General features: G+C 38.4%; 1 protein-coding gene and 1 long non-coding RNA gene across 2 annotated transcripts in view; one reads left to right on the top strand and one right to left on the bottom strand.

Annotated features, from left to right (window-relative positions):
- Window positions 1-24877, top strand: part of LOC124286390 (mitochondrial inner membrane protease subunit 2-like) — a 157038-nt gene that overhangs the window by 5191 nt on the left and 126970 nt on the right. The window contains exons 3-4 of the mRNA XM_046722758.1: window positions 4793-4915; window positions 6365-6474. Coding sequence (XP_046578714.1) covers window positions 4793-4915; window positions 6365-6474 — 233 coding nt within the window. The remainder of the gene's footprint in view (window positions 1-4792; window positions 4916-6364; window positions 6475-24877) is intronic.
- Window positions 19825-24602, bottom strand: LOC124286391. Its single transcript, XR_006901026.1, has 2 exons — window positions 20736-24602; window positions 19825-20536 (listed from the first exon to the last, which is right to left on the bottom strand). It is a non-coding gene; the product is annotated as an uncharacterized LOC124286391 (long non-coding RNA).

Raw genomic sequence — 24877 nt, 5'->3', positions numbered from 1 at the left:
TATGTAATTTGACAGCAATGTGGTCACTTGTCATTATCATGATCTGTCAACATGGTCAAAACATGTGAAATAATTATTTGTATATTGTTTCACTGAATTAATTGAATAATACATCAACTGTATTATTACTTTATTTGTTACAATATTCCTGTTAGAGACCCAATATTCAGGATATGTATTATATTCACCTGATAGTAGATTTGTGGCAGCCCTAATGCCAGGCTGTTGTTCTCAGAAGGGACTTGTAACATGATCCTAGTTTGTCTATCCCTGAACCACATTATTTTCCCAACAGAGTAGACCTTTCCATAGTCTGTCGTACAGTCCCTGAAACAAATATATCCAAGAAAGCCCACACAAGTCTAGAAAATGTGGCAAGTCTAGATTTCCTCAGCTTCATTCTGAAAATGAAGAAAGTCTCAGGGCTCCTTTTCATTATATATTTTTTTTTTTACTATGAACTTTTTCCAGTTAAATATGTTCATTTCAGAGACTAGTTGTTAGTCTACCCTTTCCATAGACTAAGGCTGTAGGGAAAATAATGTGGTTCAGGGACTGTGAGACAGACTACCCTTTCCACTGTGCTAAAGCCCTAAATGCAGCAAATCTAGATTTCCTCAGGTTCAGGTTCTGAATCTCCTATCTCGCTAGGGCTCCTTTTCAATTAAGATTATATACTCATGGAAACGAATAAGGGAACACATGAAAGTGCAAGTATTCCTTTATTCTTTTCAGGTTTCTTCACAAGGTATGTATTGCACTGTGAGTGAAATTCTGGAAGTAAATAAAGGAACACTTGTACTTTCATGTGTTCCCTTATGCATGTCCATGAGTATGTATACATATTCAGAGACTAAGCATTAGTCTAACATAATCCATGCAACACTCATTATAATTCCACCTTTAGGATGCGTGTGGATTGATGTAAAGTGAGTGAGTGAGTTAAGTTTTACGCCGCACTCAGCAATATTCCAGCTATATGGCGGCAGTCTGTAAATAGTCGAGCCTGGACCAGACAATCCAGTGACCAACAGCATGAGCATTGATCTGCGCAATTGGGAACCGATGACATGTGTCAACCAAGTCAGCGAGCCTGACCACCTGATCCCGTTAGTCGCCTCTTATGATAAGCATGGGTTACTGAAGATCAATATTCTAACCCGGATCTTCACGGGTATGATGTAAAGTAAAACAATATGTCACTAAGCAGTGTATGAAATAAGGCCCATCCGACCGCCCGTGACAGGCTAGATTTCTGACGGACAGTCTAGATTTACAGCTAGCCAGCCTCATGGTCTGGTAAAAAATTTAGATGTTCCATACATCTGAGTAAATTCACCATATCTTGGTGTCTAGCCTGGTTAACTCCATTTTGGGCAGGTAACAGTTTGGGTTTCGGGCTTATTTCATTCACTGCACTAAGATGGAACTCGGAACCTCTGTACTTGTCACCAAATGAGAGCACATCTAGGTTACAGACATGTTTGTAAACCTCCATGAATCAAGTTTTTCAAATACATAATTGCCAGCAAGAGATAGTTCATGATTCAGGTTCATGCAAGGTGTAGGTGAAAACTGTTGGTTTATGTTATTTCAGAAATTTCTCACATAAAGGCACTGTCACTACAAGGAAGGATATTATAAGTTGTTCACTGGTCACGAGGGGGGGAGGGGTTGATGTACTCTCGATGTTTGTTTATGTTCCCTGAGCCCGAAGGGTTGATGTACCCTCGACCACGGAAATAACCATGAAATGAATCTTACCGAACACCTTTATGTTAATTTTTAATAGTTTGAAGCACAGGTACAAATCTTTTTGTAGCCATCGCTAGATTTTGCTGACAAAAAAAACATATTTAGAGTTATCTCCCTTCCTTCGATTTGCATTCGCAAAACATCGGTAATTTCCGTACATCATACGTGATTCAATGTTATTCGAGATAAAGAATTACTACTACCGAGTACCAAATGAGTTGCCATTGAAAGCGGGGTACATTGAAATGTTGCTCACTTGTAAGCGGGGTACATTGAAAATAATAGAAGAGTGCTCAGCCAATCAGAAAGCGACATTTATGTGTGAGGTAAGATAAGATGAAATGTACTACATTAAAGTGGTGGTCTGATTGATTGAAATACTCAAAGATTGGTCGCAGTGTCTAAACGACCAAGCAATTGAACATGTTTTCTCATAAGTGAACACAAACAATTTTGGAACACTTGCTTTCATTAACAATATTTTTCCAAAGGTTGGTTTTTGTCTGTGTCTTTAAATTTACATTTCATAAGCACTACAAGCTCGTTCCAAGTCATGATTGTGTTTATCTTAAAAACTCCAGCACATTTATGTTGCTAACATACAAGTCGTCATTTAAAGATGTGAAATTTGCAAATGCATTTTGTGCAATTTGCAAAAACAACAACAAAGAACTACGTTTTTTCTTTATTTTTTTGTGTATTAACAAACATAACATGAAAATTTGATAAATGATGCTAACCAGTTATTTTCGATGATTGATCGCTTGTAATGATCCAATCATCAATTATGAGAAATACACCATGCCATTTTATGAAAATGATCAATTATGAGAGTTTAACCAATTCCCAACACTACTAGATTATCAATAAGGCACAGGTCAGCTGTTTTATGCATGGGAGGCTAGGTTGTTTAGCTGATGTTTTTGTAATGAGTAAGTGAGTATGGTTTTACACCACTTTTAGCAATATTCCAGCAGTATCACAGTGGGGGACACCGGAAATGACTTTACACATTGAACCCATGATGGAAATCAAACCTGGGTCTTCAGTGTGGCAGGTGAACGTTTTAACCTTTAGGCTACCCCACTGCCCTTAATGTGTTTGTAAATAGACCGGGCAGTTTATGTACCGTTATGACAAATGTCTGCATTCATAGAGTAAAATGTTTTGTAAGATAGATTTTGGAAATATCTTGATTTGTTTTGATGTTTAAGTTGGGAAAAAGAAGGTGAATAGTTAGCATTGTATTGCACTGCACACATTTTTTTACTTCTGAACAAAATCACTCTTTACAGTAGAACCATACTGAAATCATGCAGTTTCTTAACAGTTTTGCATTTAAGTTTTATTAATAAACTCTGGCAGAGTTCCCTACCTTGTGCACCATAACCAAAGATTGTGGATTTTAATTTTCTTTCACTTGGGTTATGTTTCTATATTAGTCAGCACCATGCCAGTGCTTGTTGGTTTTACCGAAGTAGTAAATGTCTGAGACCTTCATGGCTTTCAGCTTTCCAAGCTGATTGACATGCGGTCTGGTATTCCTGGATTCAAAGTGGCATGAAGCCCTACTCAGTCACTCAGTCACTCAGTCACTCACTAAGAGCTTTAGTCTGTCGTACAGACCCTGAAGTAAATATATCCAAGAAAGCCCACACAAGTCTAGAAAATGTGGCAAGCCTAGATTTCCTCAGCTTCAGGGCTCCTTTTCATTATATTATATTTTTTTTTACTATGAACTTTTTTCAGTAAAATATGTTCATTTCAGAGACTAGTTGTTAGTCTATAATAGCTTATGACTTGCTTAGGCCTTATATGGAGAAACTTTACGCCTATAAGCAGTGTATGAAATAAGGCCCGTCCGACCACCCGAGACGGTCTAGATTTCTGACGGATGGTCTAAATTTACAGCTCGTCAGCCTGATGGTCCGGTAAAAATTTGTATCTTCCATACATCTGAGTAAATTCACCATATTTGGTCTGGTTAAATCCATTTTGTAACTTCAAAATGTTACCAGCCCTGATGTCTGGCTGGATGTTTGGCTTTTTTCATACACTGCTATAAGAATAAAACTGATGTGTTTTAACTGATGAGCATTCCGCTGATAACATCATAACACACTAACTGATTAATGTGACATATTGGCCCCCATACACCATTGTTTAATGCTGGACTCGGCAATATTCCAGTTGTCTGAAGGTGGTCTATAATAATCGGCCTGGACCAGTCAATCTGGTGAACTACGCATTCGGAATACAATGACATACATTAACCAGGTCAGTGAGCCTGACCACCTCAACTCTTACAACAAGCATGTGTTTCGGAAGACCTCATTCTAACCTGGATCTTGCATATTGTAAGAGATGACTATATATAGGGGTGGGTATTGCAAATTTTCATATTGCCATATATTGCGATGCGAAAGCATGTATTGCAATATATTGCAGGACGTTAATGCTTGATTTATAAAGCAAAAACACAACAAAATCACTATGCTTGATTAAGCTTAATAAAAACTACTTTACCATTGCATATACTACATACCGCGTTACTCTTACCAATAGTTCCATCTACCGTGAACTTTTCAACCCAAAATGCTGCCTTACCGATGCCTTTGCCCTAGTATTTGGCACCACAATAAATTGTTCCTTGATGGGGTCACCATTTTACAACACACGCATGGCTTCCGGTGTAAAAAAACGGAAATATCCGAAGATCCCGAGTATTACCAAGTTTTCCGAATGCATGTCAAAATACTGGTTTTCGATCAACGTATCGCAATACATATCGTTTTTATGTCTGAACCGGTATATACCGGTAAACCGGTAATATTGCGCAGCCCTAACTATATATATCGGAAGATCAGTGTTTGTGATTTGGTTGATGACATGTTGTATGCACAATCAGCAGTAAGACAGTGCTCATGGTATCAACCACTGGTTTTCTTGAAGCTACAGATACCTTCACTGTTAGAAATCTTTGCTACCGTACAGCAGCATTGTTTCTCATACAATGAAATACACCTCTTTCTTCCAGATCAGATCGATAAGAAATCTGCGAAGACTGCTGCTTGGGACAGTGACATTTGCCGTTCCGGTTACAGTTTCATTCATAGACCTAGTGGGGTGTGTGGTCAAAGTGGAGGGAGTGTCTATGCAGGTAACCAGAATATATTACTAATGTCGGAGTCATGTGCCTTTTGAATAGATCTAAAACTTAAAAATATCTTTCAGATAACTAGTGTTTCATCACTTTCTGTTGATTCAATGCTTTAACTCGATATCGTTGCAAAGTAATATCTCTGTATGTATAATGCCTTCTGATATACTAGAGATAAGCCACCAGTGTAACACGACTGATGCTCAACTGATTTCAAACAGGTGTTTTTATCCTAGTTACTAGATTTTCTACTTTTATTCATTGACCTGCTGTTTTCTAAGCCAACTAGTGTGTAATAAAAGGTCTAATGTTGGTATTTTTGAGGGGTTAGTCTCATCTCACGTCCACATTACAGTTGACTAATCCTTCTCCCTTATTCATTCATATACCAGTGAGAAGGATTCTCTGCATTATCAGAAATAAATGACTGAATGCAAACGTCTCAGTTTTTTGTGTAAACATGGACAATTTGTTTTATGATTGCAACAGTAATACCGTCAGTTGTCCATACACTGAATTACAACGAAGGGAGAAGTATCAAGCTTTCGCTGAACTGTATATCACTTGGCTGACCACTGGTACAGACAGTCTTAGGCGGATCCAGGGGGTGGGTTTACACGGGTGCACACTCCCACTTTTAAATGACCCGTGAAAACGCGTGAAAATGAAGTGTGCACACCCCCTTTCTCAAAAAGCTGTATCCGCCCCAACAGTCCAGTTGTTACTTTTGTCCTACCCAATATCCATGCGACCTAGGCCCACCAAAGATCCACTTGCTTGTCCAAACTGTAATTTGTCAAATTGCTCTCTACGTTCACCCAGGGTTTTACTTTGGCTAAGTATACTTTTCACTTCACTTTAACGCTATGAGCATGCCTATTTTCATTATCATAAATCTGTGTGTCCACAATACCCCCAGTAGTGTATGGTAAACATCTCCACAACATTTGGAACAAATGTGATGATTATTACTATAATTACAGGACTTAATATGTCTTGTCAAGACCTTCGTCAGTCATTATGTCTCCCTTGGAATACCACATATTCTGTTTTGTCCATTGATTCTGTACACTTGTGTGCACCCATCATTGAGCGAGTCGAGGAATACTTCTGAACAAGACTATATTATGTGAATATAGACAAACTTTATAACTTCTCTTGCTTCATGAGTGTGATGTTTCTGTACAGATTCTTGTACCGTTGTCAAGCAAATTGTCTTTGCTTGACAACGGTATGAGAATCTGTTCCAAACGTCGCACACAGTAAATAAAAGAAGTTGTTATCCACAACTTTTGTCAATACTGTACTTCCCAACTTCTAAAATGCCACTGAAGAAGTTACATTATGTGATTCCCGTCCATGGTAAGTGACATCTGCATATGTCTACATGACTGCAACATTGCCTGGATGACCCAGACTAAAGTAACTCTCTTTGACCTGTTCCTGCAGCCGGCACTGAATCCACTCGGGGATGGCAGATCAGCTGTAGATTACGTCTTCCTCAACCGCTGGGCAGCCGGTGCATATCACTTTCAGAGAGGAGAGATTGTATCACTCAGGTAAGTACTTCTGTTTAGTCTCTAAATGTGCACTGATGGTCTTCCTTTCACAGACATCAGTAGATGGATGTTATGATTGTTTCAACAGGGTGTGCAGTCATCCCTCTGGTGACATCTTTACCTTGTTAGTTTTGCATAAGGTACCTGGTTTTAATCCCAATAATGTACTCGAAAAGTTGAGGCCACTATACTGGTGTCCAATGGCGGGTTGAGCATGTTTCCCAGTTACGCTACTTCCCAGGATGTGTCTTCGTTTGACATGAGTATTAACAGGGTGTGGGATCATCTCACAAATGACATCCTTACCCTGTCAGCTTTGTGACAGGGTTTACCTCTTTTTGTCATGTGAACAAGATATCCAGCGTCTGATCAGAATGTACGTGGTTCGAATCCCATAATGGGACTTTGAAATTTCGTGTCATCCATTTGTGGAATGGCATTTATCGATGTACATATTGGAATGAATGTGCTGTGCATGTATTTGACTATTACATCAAGTATTGTGGATGAGTGATTGACAACGTCATCAGGCAATAGACGTGCAATATATCTACTCTGTGAACCAGGGCCCTTATTCTTGAAACGTTCATAGCCCTATGAATTCTTAAATTTGATCGTAGCCAATGTGTTAAGAATGGGCTTAAGAAGTTCCTAGGGCTACGAACGTTTAGAGAATAGTTAGCCAGGTACACTTGGCATGTACATGCATCTTGTTGGAAGGATAAGAATATATGGATGAACATATCTATAACATATCTATAACACCTTTCGGTGTAGGTTCTAATATTGTTATCAAGCAAGTGATGTACAGGGTATGGACTGAGAGGCACATATGCCACAAGAAATGCTGGTTGTTGACTGTTGGTTTCAACAGGGCCCTTATTCTCGAAACGTTCGTAGCCCAAAGAATTCTTAACTTTGATCGTAGCCAGTGTGTTAAGAATGGGCTTAAGAAGTCTGTAGGGTTACGAACGTTTCTAGAATAGCTAGCCAGGTTACTTCACAATGGGTAGGTTAGGGTTAAAATGCTAACAGGTGAAGCCTGCAGTTTAAACAAAGGAATTATGACGGGTGTGGATCTTTGAGGAGTCCTCCCAAAGAAATTATGCAATCTGTTATTACTCATCCATGAAGTTATCACCCAGTTAATAACAACACACTATTTAACATGTTGTGAAGTAACATCATGTGTGGAGGGGACTATTTCGGATATGAGCTGGTCACTTGAATATGGCATCGGTTTCACTATGGAGCTGAACACAGCAGTGTCTCATGATACATGGTACTGTTTTGCCAAACACTAGTCATAAACACACTACACATGCATCACAAAACTGTGTTGTTATTAATTGTTTCTTGAGTAAGTCAAGTCCTTGGATTTTTTTTAGTTTTCTGTGGTCTATTGTAGAACAAATGAATGTAGAAACAGAGAAGTGCAGTCATTGTGTCATAATAGACACAGTGCTGTAACTAGCATGATTTGTGAGAAGTAACATTAAAGAATCGGGTGCATGTCCCTTCCCAACTAGTTTTTAATGCTTATGGTAACATCTAAAAAACATTGTAATGTAGGGAGAATATATAGAGATTTTATGAGTGTTTCACTTTGCAGTAATATTTTAGTAAATGTTCTAGTTGTGTAAGCTTTATGTATGTTTTCATTGTTATTATTATCAAATTATAAAAGAAAATTTATAATGCACAAAAGCATGATGTTAGCCTTAAAACTAATCAAAAGATAAAAGATTCTTCAGTATTGACCCCAAGTCTTATAAAGTGCACTTGTACAGTACAGGAGTTATTTCCCTTCCATAGAGATTCCGGTATCATTGTGTTGGTCTGGAGAAACTCCTCACTACATGGATTTCAGGAATAATGTTATGTTTTGAAAATGGAATTATTTTTTTGGATAGGAAATAATGTAGATAAATGTAGTTTTTATTACAGAATGATGAAATGCCATGTAGTATTTTCTTTCTAAGTTATAGTTGTATATGTTATATTATAACTTATGTTAAAGATAACAGACTTTCAGGTTAGCAGGTATGTTGAAAGGAGGGTTTAGTCCATTGTCTTGTATGGAGTGTTGACTCCAATTCCAGAAACACTGACAAAAAAGATTTGCACTTTTGTGCAAGAAATATGATGTCATTGTTGACTCTATGAAACCGTCAAACTCACTCACTCATCAACTACTATCATGTTTGCCTGAGATCACATAATGTGAATATCTGTAGTGTACTTTCTGTTAATGTAAGCCTATCAGAGTGATATCTGTAAATGCTTGCTGCGGAGTGACCGCTGTTTCAATCAGGTGGTTATTGTGTTTTGATAATTCAGAACGGCAAATCAGTTGTGAGTATTTTCCAAGTATTTCATAGTAGAATTATTGTTGAAGCTGGGATTGCTTGTGAGTAAGTAAACTCAGCCACTGAATCAAACGCATCACCACTGCATTCTGCATCCTGTATTCTGTGTTAAGCAACCGTGAAAGAAACTTTCTATTTGTGCGTCTGTTTCTCACAATGAAATGTCGTTGTGTCACAAACTTACAAATATGAATCATGGTAACCTGCACTTTGTTATATCCACTGAACCCAATCTCAAATGCACTCATGAACAATACACACACAGTCACTCAGGTGCACTCTCACACACAGTCGCAGGTGCACTCTCACACACATGCCCACTAACTCACACACAGTAGCAGTGTGCGAAATAGCTTCCAAATTTTGCTAGCCAGTCGGGCTATCTATGCCTGAAAGTTACTAGCCCTCAAAATATTTCACTTACCCAAAATTTGAATGTAGAAACTAAGCAAAAGATTGCTTATACAGTCATCCCTCGCAATAATGCTCTTCGTGATACCGCGGATTCGGTTACCCGCGGGGTAATCCGTGCTCCCATAAAAAAAAGTTGCCCAGTGATCACACATTCACGTCATCGAAAATAGCACATCAACAAATCCGCTCTTGAGCTCTGGTTAATCACATTGTAAACTAGTGAAATTCAGTGCGGATTGCAATTAACAGTGTTTATCGTACATATCCATGGTTTTTCAGATGCTTAAAACATGCAGGTATGATATTGTCAGCATGATACGGGTTTCATCAGTAAGCTGCTAATATGTTGAAGATTTGTATCAGGCCATATTCTTGCATGATTTAAAAGTGTATTATATTATAACTTAACAAGATATATTACAAAATGACCCCATGAAAATTCATAAACCAGTCGGACCAGTGACTGTTAAGGTTAACTGGCCCGACTGGATTTTTACTAGCCACGGGATAGCAGGCCAGTGGCTATTTTGCATACTGCACAGTAGTGTATTGTATTAAGTTAAAGAAGGCAGCTAACTGTGTTGGTTTATTCTTTCTGCCATTTGGCTTCACTTCAACTGAGGAAATCTGTTTCAGTAGTACATGATTTTCAAGTCTGTTCATCTCTTTAAATCCACAACCTTTTTCCGAGCATCTAATTTGTCTCAATTTATGCCTGTGGCATTTTCCATGTTTGTTAAGGAAATGTCTTGGAGATTTTTTAACCATGTTGGCAAGTAGCACAGCAATGGCAGAGGCCTGTGTGCTGATAAGAGCATGCAAACACAAGCACCTGTCACTGTTTCCAGGGAGAGACACTGTGACTGTAACGGACTGTAGAGTTTCTATGACTGATACTTTTATCAGCCTGCAATACTCCGAATCCAATAGTAGCAACTTCATATAATCCAGGGGCGATGGGGGAGTCCAGTGGTTAAGGTGTTAGCTAGTCCAGAGTTCGATTCCCCACATGGGCACAATGTGTGAAGCACATTTCTGGTGTCCCCACCCTGATATTGCTGGGATATTGCTAAAAACTGAACTCACTCACTCATATAATCCTACTTAGGATGGAATCTGAAATTATCATTCGTCATCTTACAAGAACTGACTGCCCCCAGGTTATGGGTTAATATACGCCAGCCTCCAATAAGTGCAAGGTACAAAGCATTGAGAAGCATAATAAACATCGGGTCTCGAATATGCCAGATATGTTAGATTATGTAACTTGTCTCTGGACTGTAAAAAAGTTTAGACTTAGAGGTTCCATTTAAGTCCATTTGAATTATAGAAGCACTTGGCAAGAGTCTTTAGTTAAATTTCTACACGAATTATTTTTTTGTTGCAATGCCAAATTACTATGTTCCCACTCATTCTCCATCTTTCAATACATACTGTATGCAGGGATGAGAATTTTCCACGGATCCGCGGAATTTCATAAGGCCAAGGGTAATTTTTGTGAATCGTCTAAATCCGTTGCCCCCATACCCCCGGCTAGTTATCAGAGTTTTTCTCAGACCTTCATTCTCATCCTTGTGTATGTAGCAGGCATGGTGACATCCCACTGATCACTTCCATACTGTGTCAGCTTCTGATGGGATAAACTTCTTCTCACTTCAGATCATCATTATATTGCTGAAATACTGACGATGTGACTAAAAATCTTACCCGTGAAGGTCCAGGTTAGAATATTGACCTTCAGTAACCCATGCTTGTTGTAAGATGCGACTATAATGGGATCGGGTGGTCAGGCTCGCTGACTTGGTTGACACATGTCATCGGTCACTCACTCACTCACTCACTCAACCTTAATTCAGATCAGAATGTCCATGTTTCGAATCCCTGCTTATGGCTTATATATTTATATACTAAGCACATAAAGAAACTGTGCATACAAAAAATCTAAACTTATCAAACCTGTGTGGACACATAAGGATTTAAACTCAGAGATTAGTGACATGTATCCAACATGCATGCACGTGCCACGTTCTGTGACGTCAGTGGGTTCGTCCTTGAGACGTGCAATACGTTGTTGCACGTGCATTCCGGGAAAGAGAAACAGAGCAAATGAATGCCACACAATACTGTCAGTTTGGAAAGCTCAACCCCTGCCCTTGCGATCATTCAAAAAATTAAACGGCTATTGAAACGCATAGCATGCCAAGGCTCACGTCTGCACAACGTCATGAGGCCATTGGGATGGTCTGTGGGGGAATGTCTCAACGACAAGTGGCTGCACATTTCCACTGCCACCGAACACCATTTCTGCACTGGTGAGACACTACCAGAACACAAAGGACGCCATCGATCGCCACGCTCTGGACGCCCACGATGTAACAACGCCAAGACAGGACAGATGGATAATGGTGACCCATCTTCGCCACAGGTTTCAGACTGCAGTGATGACTACCCAAACCATCCCAGGACTTCGCCCTATCCACCCCAACACAGTTCGACAACGTTTACGTCATCACGGGATCAGACCACAACGTCCCGCTATATGGCCTATCCTGACACAACGTCATCGACAAGCTCGCCGAATGTGGTGCCGAAATCATGTCCGCAGACCCTTGTTTTGGTGGAGAAATGTTGTTTTTACAGATGAGTCCAGGTTTAACATTTCACATAGTGATGGACGTCAACGCACCTATAGACGCGTGGGAGAACGTTATGCATAGGCCTGTGTCTTGGAGAGGAATCGCTTTGGTGGTGGTTCCGTGATGATTTGGGGTGGATTAACAGCACGCCAAAGAACTCCTTTGGTGATTGTTCAGGGCAACTTAACTGGTGTGGGCTACAGGGATCAGATTCTGCCACCTGTGGCAATTCCTTTTCTGCAACGTCATGGCCCTGGGTTAGCATTCCAACAGGACAATGCCCGCCCTCATACGGCAAGGGTTGCTATGGATTTCTTGCAACACCACAACGTTGACTTACTGCCTTGGCCTGCAAATTCACCGGATCTCTCCCCAGCATGTTTGGGACGAGATGGATCGACGTCTACGCCGTCTTCCTCATCCGCCAGATAACGTCCTTGACCTTGCAACAGAACTTGAGAGAATCTGGCGTGACATCACACAAGCCTTCCTTGCACGTTTGATAGACTCTATGTGTCGTCGATGCACTGCTGTTCCCAATGCCGATGGTGGACATACCCGTTATTGAGCTTGTGACATGATCGTTTGACCCCTGCCCTGCTTGTGGACTCGTGACGTCATTGTGATTGACTTTTCAATTGAAATTCTCCCGACTTGTTATGGTCTCATGATCCCTCCATTAAAGTTTATATGTACCTTTGACATTGTTATCGTACTTATCAACTGGGATAATATTTTGACAATGCACAGTTTCTTTATGTGGCTAGTATATATATAGTTACAGAAAGTAAATATATTTGTGATTGTAGCTTTTACTGCTGCGCCTCTATTACGCATGTTTAAAAGATTGTTAAAGCCATACTAATGACTTGCTCTTCAGACAGGCCGTAGTTGCTTGGTGAGTGAGTGAGTATGGTTTTATGTCACTTTCAGCAATATTCCAGCAATATCTTGGTGGGAACACCAGAAATGGGCTCCACACATTGTACCCATGTGGGGAATCGAACCTGAGCAGACACTTTAACCATTAGTCTACTGTACTGCCCCCTAGTTGCTTGGTGTTGACTGATGCTGAGCAGACACTTTAACCATTAGTCTATTTCTTGGTGTTGACTGATGCTGAGCAGACACTTTAACCATTAGTCTACTGTACTGCCCCCTTGGTGTTGACTGATGCTGAGCAGACACTTTAACCATTAGTCTACTGTACTGCCCCCTAGTTGCTTGGTGTTGACTGATGCTGAGCAGACACTTTAACCATTAGTCTATTTCTTGGTGTTGACTGATGCTGAGCAGACACTTTAACCATTAGTCTATTTCTTGGTGTTGACTGATGCTGAGCAGACACTTTAACCATTAGTCTACTGTACTGCCCCCTTGGTGTTGACTGATGCTGAGCAGACACTTTAACCATTAGTCTACTGTACTGCCCCCTAGTTGCTTGGTGTTGACTGATGCTGAGCAGACACTTTAACCATTAGTCTATTTCTTGGTGTTGACTGATGCTGAGCAGACACTTTAACCATTAGTCTATTTCTTGGTGTTGACTGATGCTGAGCAGACACTTTAACCATTAATCTACTGTACTGCCCCCTTGGTGTTGACTGATGCTGAGCAGACACTTTAACCATTAAGCTACTGTACTGCCCCCTAGTTGCTTGGTGTTGACTGATGCTGAGCAGACACTTTAACCATTAGTCTATTTCTTGGTGTTGACTGATGCTGAGCAGACACTTTAACCATTAGTCTATTTCTTGGTGTTGACTGATGCTGAGCAGACACTTTAACCATTAATCTACTGTACTGCCCCCTTGGTGTTGACTGATGCTGAGCAGACACTTTAACCATTAATCTACTGTACTGCCCCCTTGGTGTTGACTGATGCTGAGCAGACACTTTAACCATTAATCTACTGTACTGCCCCCTTGGTGTTGACTGATGCTGAGCAGACACTTTAACCATTAGTCTATTTCTTGGTGTTGACTGATGCTGAGCAGACACTTTAACCATTAGTCTATTTCTTGGTGTTGACTGATGCTGAGCAGACACTTTAACCATTAATCTACTGTACTGCCCCCTTAGTGTTGACTGATGCTGAGCAGACACTTTAACCATTAATCTACTGTACTGCCCCCTTGGTGTTGACTGATGCTGAGCAGACACTTTAACCATTAATCTACTGTACTGCCCCCTTGGTGTTGACTGATGCTGAGCAGACACTTTAACCATTAATCTACTGTACTGCCCCCTTGGTGTTGACTGATGCTGAGCAGACACTTTAACCATTAGTCTATTTCTTGGTGTTGACTGATGCTGAGCAGACACTTTAACCATTAATCTACTGTACTGCCCCCTTAGTGTTGACTGATGCTGAGCAGACACTTTAACCATTAATCTACTGTACTGCCCCCTTGGTGTTGACTGATGCTGAGCAGACACTTTAACCATTAATCTACTGTACTGCCCCCTTGGTGTTGACTGATGCTGAGCAGACACTTTAACCATTAATCTACTGTACTGCCCCCTAGTTGCTTGGTGTTGACTGATGCTGAGCAGACACTTTAACCATTAGTCTACTGTACTGCCCCCTTGGTGTTGACTGATGCTGAGCAGACACTTTAACCATTAATCTACTGTACTGCCCCCTAGTTGCTTGGTGTTGACTGATGCTGTTGTGTATGAGTGCATATGGTTTTACACTGCATTCAGCAATATCACAGCTGGAAACACAGGAATGGCTTTCCCACATTGTACCAATGATAGGAACACCTGAAGAGGTAAAGTTTCATGACACACTTGGACTAAATTTATAGCATAGCAGACCTCAGATCCATTGACACAGAATTTGAGAGACGTGGGCAAATATCAGAGATCTGAGAGTTATAATTGCGTTGTTTGTAATGCTGACAAGAGCAGTGTTTATCAAGTGTTTGGAAAACATGTCAGTCAGGTATATTACTTGCAATCTGTCGACTTTTCAGGTGGGTGCAGATAACTCGTTTCAGTGAAGGACATGTGGTGCAACCTTAGGCTTGTGACTTCAAAACATGCCTCTGTTCACCCACCAGTGGAACAGTACTCATAGGATAAGATTGTCATGTGGCTGTTGCCTCACAGGCTGCTTGGTGTAGTGAGTGAGGTTTTAGCAATATTCCAGCAATATCACGACCGGGGACACCAGAAATGGGTTTCACACATTGTACCCATGTGGGAATCAAACCCGGGTTCTTGGCGTGACGAGGGAACGCTTAACCACCAGTCTACCCCACAGCCCCACTGCTTGGTGTAAACTCCCCAGGAAGCTGAGAATGAAAACTCGGATGTAGACAGATAGAATGACCAGGGTAATAATGATGGCGCTTTGAGCCTGCATCCTGTGCATGGGGCCTAACGTGTTGTAACTCCACATGTTGCTGTTGCTGTTGCTGTTAAGTGATATCGGATCCCTATGGCTCGTGTCAGTGCTCTGCTGCCAAGACTGCCAAATGCATGTCAGGTTTTTAACAAAGGAAAAAAAGAAAGTTCTAAAAAAATAGCATGGCTTACCCATTTAATCAGCATGAGCACAATCCCTCATCCCCTGGTAATGTGAGGTTGGCAAAGTAGTCCTTTTTTAAATCTGCCAAATTAGGAACTATGATGCTCTGGTTGCTCATATTTCCTTTAACCTCAGATCCAAACAATTCTTTGAATTTCATTACGTCAAGGGCACACTTTTGTCACATGCCATTATATACTTATTATATACATGCCATTATATACTCATATTGTCTCCCAGTCCCCTGTCTAAATTTTAAGGGGTGGTGAGGTAGCCTAGTGGCTAATGCGTTCGCTCGTCACGCTTGAAGGCCTGGGTTCAATTCCCCACATGGGTACAATGTATGAAGCCCATTTCTGATGTCCCCCACCATGATATTGCTGGAATATTGATAAAAGCGGCATAAAACCAAACTCACTCCCTCGCAAAATTTCAGTGTGTATTTAAAAAAAAAAAAATTGTTCTCATTGCTGCATTTATGGTTTAACTGTTTCTCATACCAGACATGCTTATAAATAAGTCTATGTATGTGAGGTTACACTTCTGTTTACACTAAATATTGTTAAGAAAATAGATCAGCACATACGTTATATTTATATTGAATGATTTTTAACAAGTATGGAAGTGAAACCTCATCACTGTTGTTGTGTCTGGCGACATGTTGTCAGTTGGTACAATATTCATGTATTCATCTGGCACCTGTGACCATCTCTGATGCCACTTGTTCCAGACAGCTGTCAGTTCCATGGCAGATGGTTGTATACAACACATGGTCCGGCATTGGATGTGTGTCATACATCATCATGTTGGATAGTTCAACTGACAACAGGTGTGTGTTCCTTGTGGAGGTTCCGGGTTGGAACAGGTCTCCAGCAACCGATGCTGCTCGATGCTGCTCGTATGTAATGACCAGATGGTATCTGGGTTTATGATCACTTGGTTGTTTGGTCGTTTGTGATCACTGAATTGTCTAGTCATTAATGATCACTGAATTGTCTGGTTATTAATGATCACTGGATTGTTTAGTCATCAATGATCACTGGGTTGTTTGGTGATTAATGATCACTGGATTGTCTGGTCAGTAATGATCACTGGACTGTCTGGTCAGTAATGATCAATGGATTGTCTGGTCATTAATGATCACTGGATTGTCTAGTCATCAGTGATCACTGGATTGTCTAGTCATCAATGATCACTGGATTGTCTAGTCATCAATGGTCACTGGATTGTCTGGTCATCAATGATCACTGGATTGTCTAGTCATCAATGATCACTGGATTGTCTGGTCAGTAATGATCACTGGATTGTCTAGTCATCAATGATCACTGGGTTGTCTAGTCATCAATGATCACTGGATTGTCTGGTCATCAATGATCACTGGATTGTCTGGTCATTAATGATCACTGGATTGTCTAGTCATCAGTGATCACTGGATTGTCTGGTCATCAATGATCACTGGATTGTCTAGTCATCAATGATCACTGGATTGTCTGGTCATAAATGATCACTGGATTGTCTGGTCATCAGTGATCACTGGATTGTCTGGTCATCAGTGATCACTGGATTGTCTGGTCATTAATGATCACTGGATTATCTAGTCATCAGTGATCACTGGATTGTCTGGTCATCAATGATCACTGGATTGTCTAGTCATCAATGATCACTGGATTGTCTGGTCATAAATGATCACTGGATTGTCTAGTCATCAGTGATCACTGGATTGTCTGGTCATCAATGATCACTGGATTGTCTGGTCATCAGTGATCACTGGATTGTCTGGTCATTAATGATTACTGGATTGTCTAGTCATCAATGATCACTGGGTTGTCTGCTCATTAATGATCACTGGATTGTCTGGTCATCAATTATCACTGGATTGTCTGGTCATAAATGATCTCTGGATTGTCTGGTCATTAATGATCACTGGATTGTCTGTTCAGTAATGATCACTGGGTTGTCTGGTCAGTAATTATCACTGGATTGTCTGGTCATTAATGATCTCTCGGTTGTCTGGTCATTAATGATCACTGGATTGTCTGGTCATTAATGATCACTGGGTTGTCTGGTCATTAATGATCACTGGATTGTGTGGTCATCAATGATCACTGGATTGTCTAATCAGTAATGACCACTGGATTGTCTGATACAGACTCTCATACAGCAAACTGACAAATATAACAAACTCATTTATGTATATTTCAGTCAAATGTGTATAACTGTCTATAGTTGTAACAAACTAAACCTGGTGTTCCCTGTGAGTTCATTACAACCATACTTTACTGTGTCTACAAGTGGTCCTAAGTGGTCATAAGACTTTACCCATGGAGATCAGGGTTATAATTGGACTTCAGTAACCCATGCTTGTCGTAAGAGGCGACTGACTGGTTCGGGTGGTCAGACTCACTGATTTGGTTGACACATGTCATTGTATCCCAGTTGCGTAGCTCAATGCTAATGCTGGTGATCACTGGATTGTCTGGTCCAGACTTGATTATTTACAGACCGCCACCATATTGTTGGAATACTGCCAAGTGTTGCATTAAACAACCAACCAACCTCATAAGACTTTACTGAGATGAGTGTATTAGACGATGAACTGAAAATAATAAAGCAAGGATATTTCATGACATCCTTTATTGCACAGTCAGTATAAAAAAATTAATTTGATTTCATACATTTCGGTATTTTGATTTATATATTTCATTAAAACCATAACAAGGGGGCAGCTTGCCAAGTGTGCTACCACATAACGCTGCAGCTTTCCATGCACAATCAAACATCACAAAGTCGCAAAATGAACACATGATAGTTAAAAAGCACATCAACATTACTGAAAATGTACACATTGATTGTAAATTTCATCATTTGTCGTTTTTAATTAACCAACATTCATTCCTCATTGCCAACAGACATATTGAATGCTTACATGTGACATTTTTGAAATTCCAGTTTCTAAAATTACTCATTGATATCTTTTGTTTACTTGAATTAAGTATTTTTAGGGTTTGCATTTTTGAGACAAGGGGGAAGAGAAAATATCCAACAAAAAGTAGGATAATGTGTTTCAGTTGTTTGTTTTGCTTGTGTGGAACGTCTTACTACTCCTGAAACAAATATTAACTCATGATAAAGTCACTATTGTACAATCGACTCTGCTTTTAGCAGGCATTTCTTATGGATGTGGGAAGGTTTTTTGTCACTTCTTTTGATACAATATGTGGATTCACATAATTTCTCTGGATGCTAATATTTATTCCAATGTTTTGCATGATCTGGGAATTGTGAAGATATTGGTTTGTAATATAAGAACAGTTACTGTACAAATAAGGGTACAAAACTTAACTTGGCAGTGTTGAAAATAGGGATAAATATAGTTATAATCTATGGCACTGATATACGTTCAAGATAACAACTCTCACATAAAATGTACCGACCATCACACTAATGAAGCTCAAGAGTACATACATGTATAATCACGTCCATGTCGCCATCACAAGTATGCATCAATTTGATGTTTACAATTATGCTGCGGGACAGTTTTTGTATCCATGGTAGCAGTGACATCTTTATACACGACTTCTTTGTCAGATTGATGGTTTCATGAATTCAAATCATAAAGCTTTATATTTATTAGTTGGTTTACAAAACTGCCTGATACAAGAATACTTGAAATTAGATTAGACATCAATGATTGAAAATTATTTTGCAACTCTGCTTTACAATTAGGTGAAATGCAAAAAATATAGATTTTGTCATAACTGTTTAAAAGAAATGGTAATTGATACCTATATAACTCTTTATTTTAGCAAAAAGAATTTATCTTTTGCTATTTTAGGCCAGACCAATTGTATTTCTTGTTTTACGGATTTTTGTCCTCAGAAAACCTAAAGGCAGGAGGGAAAAAAATAAAAATCACCAGTCAAAGTAATATTCCTTTTAAATACTAAAAGTATTTTATTTTTGGCAATTTATGAAGTGTATATGGGGCAAAAAACAATCTAAACATTTTTGTTTTGTACGTTTACAATTTTTTAGCGGGGAAAATTAATTTATATTTTTTTCTTATTCTTGAAAAAATATGACCGTGGATCTGTGAAACAAGAAATAAAATTGGTCTGGCCTTACCGTGTTTAAACTTGTTTGTTTTTCATTCACTAATAATAAAACTAAAGAAAGTTGAAATTACACTTATATTTAACCAACAATATAGAAAAATCCAAATCAATTTTCATGTCAAAATCTTTTGTAAACCAACTAAATAAAATAAAATCCCTCATACAAAATCACTGATTATGCACATCATGGTTTGCGTAAATAGCATTTGAATAATTTCTGTTAATTTACATTCATCAGGTATATACAAAATCAGTATGAAATCAAACTCAAACAATGCTTAATTCCATGATCCTAAAATTGATCTCAATTTATTTATCAACATATTGATGATAATTTCTGGAAGCTGTCAAGCAGTATCTTTTGATTATATTCTGATATGTATGCTAATCAACAATGATAATGAACAACAAACTTGCACCGTGAAATAATATAAACAACAATATAATCCATTTGGTAACAAATCAGATATATACAGTTATATGCTGCAAGTTTACTATGGAACTTTGCAAGACGATCTTTATGAAAATACAACAAAATGAACGAGACCAAAATTGCAGTGTCTTGGTAATGATTTGTCACTGTAAAGTCGGAAATTAAATCAGAGCTTGTTGAAATAAAACCACTTGTTCCAAAAGCAACTCTAATGTGAATATATTATTAATTAAGTAAAGAATGTCCAAAGATACAGATGACACTAGAGAATTTTAGTATCGACACAACAAAATAATCAAGTTATAAATACCATAAACATTTTATCATCAGGTATGTGTTTACCTAGTAAACCTGGAAATAAATTTTCATCCCACTCATTATCAATCTTACATCATCATCATTACATGTAAACATTTTTGTGGCAGTGGATATAAATTTAGTATCAATATAAACAAATTTGTATGGCTACAGAATCAACATACACAATCTACTGATACATTGTTATAACAACGTAGGGCTTACTATCAATGTAAATCAGAGAGATCAATAATCATAAACTAAATATCGATCTCCAAGATATTTTTATGGATTAAACTTCTTTTTAATTTCTCTCACGACGTTTCGAGACCATTCCAGGTCCCTTCATCAGTTGAACCTGGAATGGTCTCAAACGTCGTGGAGAGAAATTAAAAAGAAGTTTAATCCATAAAAATATCTTGGACATCAATGTACAACTTCTAAATGCCACTGAAAGACATAAATATCGATCGATTATCGATAATATCGGAGAAGTGATTTTGAGCAAAACTGCCCAAAATTGCCTGAAAGGAATGAAAATATTTCATACTGCTTGTGAGTTGTGACATGTTTTTGCATGGGGTGCTAACAAAACAACATCCTGAACATAATTTAGATGCACCCATGATTAAAAAACTAACTTTGTGTATTGTGTGAGTAAATTAAAACTTTATTCTATCACAAAAGTTTATTTATGATATTATCGATGGCACTGTTTTCATATTGATTATCTTTATAGTTTTTCCTTTCAATGATATTTCTGATGAACAATATGGAGAGTTCTATGGATATACAACTTCTTTATTATCAATATGAGTGACATTTCGGTGTAGCTACTAACACCGTTATCAAACAAGTGATTTGACTTGTTTGATAACAGTGTTAGTAGCTACACCGAAATTCATCCTGTTGTTCATCACGCCAACTGCTAAATGCGACTCAAAGAAGATATTTCTGATTATCGGTCTTTTTAGCCAGCCCTGTCACAATGTACTGTTAAACATTCCAGCTGTAGTGTTACACTGTGTTACACTGTGTTCAGTGGAGCAGAGGAAGCTTGAGAACAGCATCTGACAGGAACAACTTTCTCGGTGATGTAAAAGGGCTCCATTCCACAACACAGTTTGAAAGTTATGTCACTGTAATTAGTCCCTGCTTAGCTGCCTAGCAACTGGAACTAATGTTTTGTGGAAGACTGCTCCGACTTGAGTTATTGTGTGTTTGTATGCATTTCAGGAATTATGTTTACAGCACATACATTTGTCAGCAATCGCGTGACTTTTGACTTGATAATAATTACTACTAAGCTTAAACTAGCTTTTTCTCAAGGCTGCCACGCTCTAAGAAACAAGATCTCATTTAAGAATGCATACATCCATTTCTTTTTGTAGCATACTAATGAAAACTGTAACTAAATCATTGGGTAACATGTTAGAATGAAAGCCACACATTTAATTGAATAAATTTTGATGTAAAATACTCAAGTTTCTTCCTGAATTATTTGCTGACATGATTTTATTTTAAACCCACTCTTCCTTTTTGAGAAGTTGTACCCTAGCTTTTACAAACTGTTATAAATGCATCCCTCGATCTAACTGTTCTGCATTCCCCCTTTTTCAAGATGCTGTGCAGCCCCTTTTAAAAAATAACCATCTATATGCTAACATTACTGAATTTTATACCCACCCTTTTGAAGAAGTTTTACATCCCCTTTTACAAACTGCAATGCATCCCTCAATCTAACTGTTCTGCATAAATCCCCCTTTTCCAAAATGCTGCACATCCCCCTTGTAGGAACTATAAATCTATACCTGCGACAGCTATGAATCTTGCTTTATGTTTTGTATTCCATTCCACTGATAGATTATTCTGCCCTGAAACATGAAATATATTATCATTGGGATGAATAGCCTTATGCAGATAAACCTTTATCATCTCAGTGATCTAAATCAAAATAGAATCGTGAAAGTGACAACATATTGTATTGTATTCCTGTAGCCAAATAGAAACCTGACACGATATTGCTATATAGCCCCTGGCTGTAATAAGCTGTAGTAAAATAATGCTTCATTTCATCAGTCTGCTATAGTATCACTACACCGACAGAGGCAGTACATATTCAGCAACATTGTTATCCTATGTGAGTGTACTGGGTGCACTCTGTCAGTTATACACAGTTTAATAAAACCTATTATTTCCTTCATAAAGCGGATCAAGCTTCAATACAACCTGCTATTATTTGGTCTTGAAAGTGGATTTAGCTTGTTTGAAATGACGGGCATGATACACAGATTACATAGGGCACAGCAACTATAGATGACTCGCTTTTCATATCGTCATACTCCAACAAGCAACTGATGCTTTACAACTGTGTACAAGCCTTGCTACAAATATATATATCTTTATTGCATCGGTAGCCATATAGTGATGGTTTTGAGATCATGCGGAAATAATGAGCCAGATGCTGAAATGATTCAGGAAATATGTACCTCCATGTTAATGTCAAAATTTCATGATTTACTTAGAATGTTTCCTATAACAAAAACAAGATCAAACTTGTAGCTGAAGTTTGTTGTACAAAACATGACAAGAAGAGGATTATAAATGTTGATGTAGCCCATTGACAAATATTTCCTTCAGAAGAGATATTAGCAAGAATAGATATATGATAATATATACTTGTAGAATTTTCATTCACAAACACATGTGTTACATCTGAATTATATGAAAATCTCACTTTGTCATGGCAGATAGTGATAAATCTCTTCATTTACATTGCTAATCTTTTGTATTAAAAAGAATGTACTACAAAACAACAGTAATATCTTGACTGAAAATGTATATATTTCATTTAGCTCTTTTTCTAAATACATGTAATGGAATCTTTCACAAAACTTTATTTGGGTATGGTTGATGGAACTTTTGAGAGTAAAAGAACAAATTGCATCAATTTAACATTTTACAATTTTGAAATGCACACATGACAGTACATTACACATGCTGAGATTATCTATTACCTATTTTGTACCGTACAATGTGGCGCCTTCAGTGGCTTACATTGCAGTAGCTTGATATGATAATAATACTTCAATATTGTGCATTATTGTTGGAACAACAAACTTGCTATATGTCAGTTTTCAAAGACTTGTGACTTCGTATCAGTGACGTGAACTTTGATATTGCTTCCGTCTCAGTGGGCTTCATTCAACAAATACACAGAACTCTACCACTGTCAAAGTCAGAGACAATTTCGTATGAATGTATGCATATATATTGGCTCTGTGGAAAGCCTGGTACAATGGACTTGGTGTTCATTTTTTCAATTAATGCATTCTTGATAGATCCTTAATTAACCAGTGTATCCTATCTCACCTCTGTTATGATATATATTACACCGTGGACTCACTCACCACTAAAGTTTCATTTTGAATCAAGGTCGATTGGCACAATGCTAAAAGTAGACATCCAATCAAATTGCACTATTCTTTTATGATTGACAGTGGCGATATCACTTGTACTTGATTCACCTCTAATACAGATGGAGAGTTTTTTTTCTGGATAGACTTAGCTCCCTTGTCTTAATACTCTGAATTGAACTTTTGCAGAAGTCTCCTTTTTTTATTAAATGCATCAAAGACTTGCTCGAATGAGGCTATGGCGTTGAACGCCAAAATCTCTTTTAGAAGAGGTGTTTTGATGGTGTTGCCTTCAAGTTCACAAGTGACCAAAATTCTGTGCTGAAGTTTCTCTCAGACACAATGAAGCTGTGATCATGAATGAATCCAGAGCATATTAATCGTAATGGAATGGAGGTCTGACACACTGGATAATTGAGGTCTTGAATATTTACATGTTGATATTTCTGACAGTTTGACAAATAATTAACCCATGGAATTGTATGTGACTGCTGAAGCACATGAAGACAGTACAAAATGCAAATATACACCCTTACGCCACATACAGAATTTAATTTGAAATAGTAGTAGTGCTCAAAAATTTGATTATTGAATTTGTATCTCTTTTCTCAACCAGATCATTCATTATTTGTATAAAACATGATGGCAGTTTTATCACACAACAGACATGTTCATGCGACTGAAGCGTTTTCATTTTGATGATCTGAATTGGCTTTTTAATAGATTCCACATTTGCCATGAATTTGAACAAAACTGTTTTCCACCAAGTGCTTGATCTAGTTTTCATCTTACATTAAAGAAACCTATGATAATGAATACTGAACAAGGTCACACTGAAACATATTTCACACTCATAAATACTACTCAACACAACTTAAAGAAAAGACTATTCTTTCATGTTATTATAGTTTGTATAAGTCCGTCTCCTATTCTCGCGGGTTTCCTATTCTCACGGTAAACACGTTTTCTGCCGAAATCGCCGATGCGCGACACTTAGCGGTTGTTTACATCACCGACTGGTAACTAGGAAGTGGACCAAGTCTGTAAGTGATCAAAATCTTGCAGTGTCACGAATATTGGGGAGTTTAACTTGGACATATTACTTTTTCCCGCCCTTTCCAGCAGGATTGCTCTTACATACACTCAATAACGTTAATTCCTGGTAATACCGCGAGAATGGGAGAA

Source organism: Haliotis rubra, unplaced genomic scaffold, assembly GCF_003918875.1.
Source record: "Haliotis rubra isolate DU_JTF1 unplaced genomic scaffold, ASM391887v1 Scf381, whole genome shotgun sequence".
In the NCBI taxonomy this organism is placed as follows: Eukaryota; Metazoa; Mollusca; class Gastropoda; order Lepetellida; family Haliotidae; genus Haliotis; species Haliotis rubra.
The sequence above is the reverse complement of the archived record's forward strand: the minus strand, read 5'-3'. Positions and strand labels throughout refer to the sequence as shown.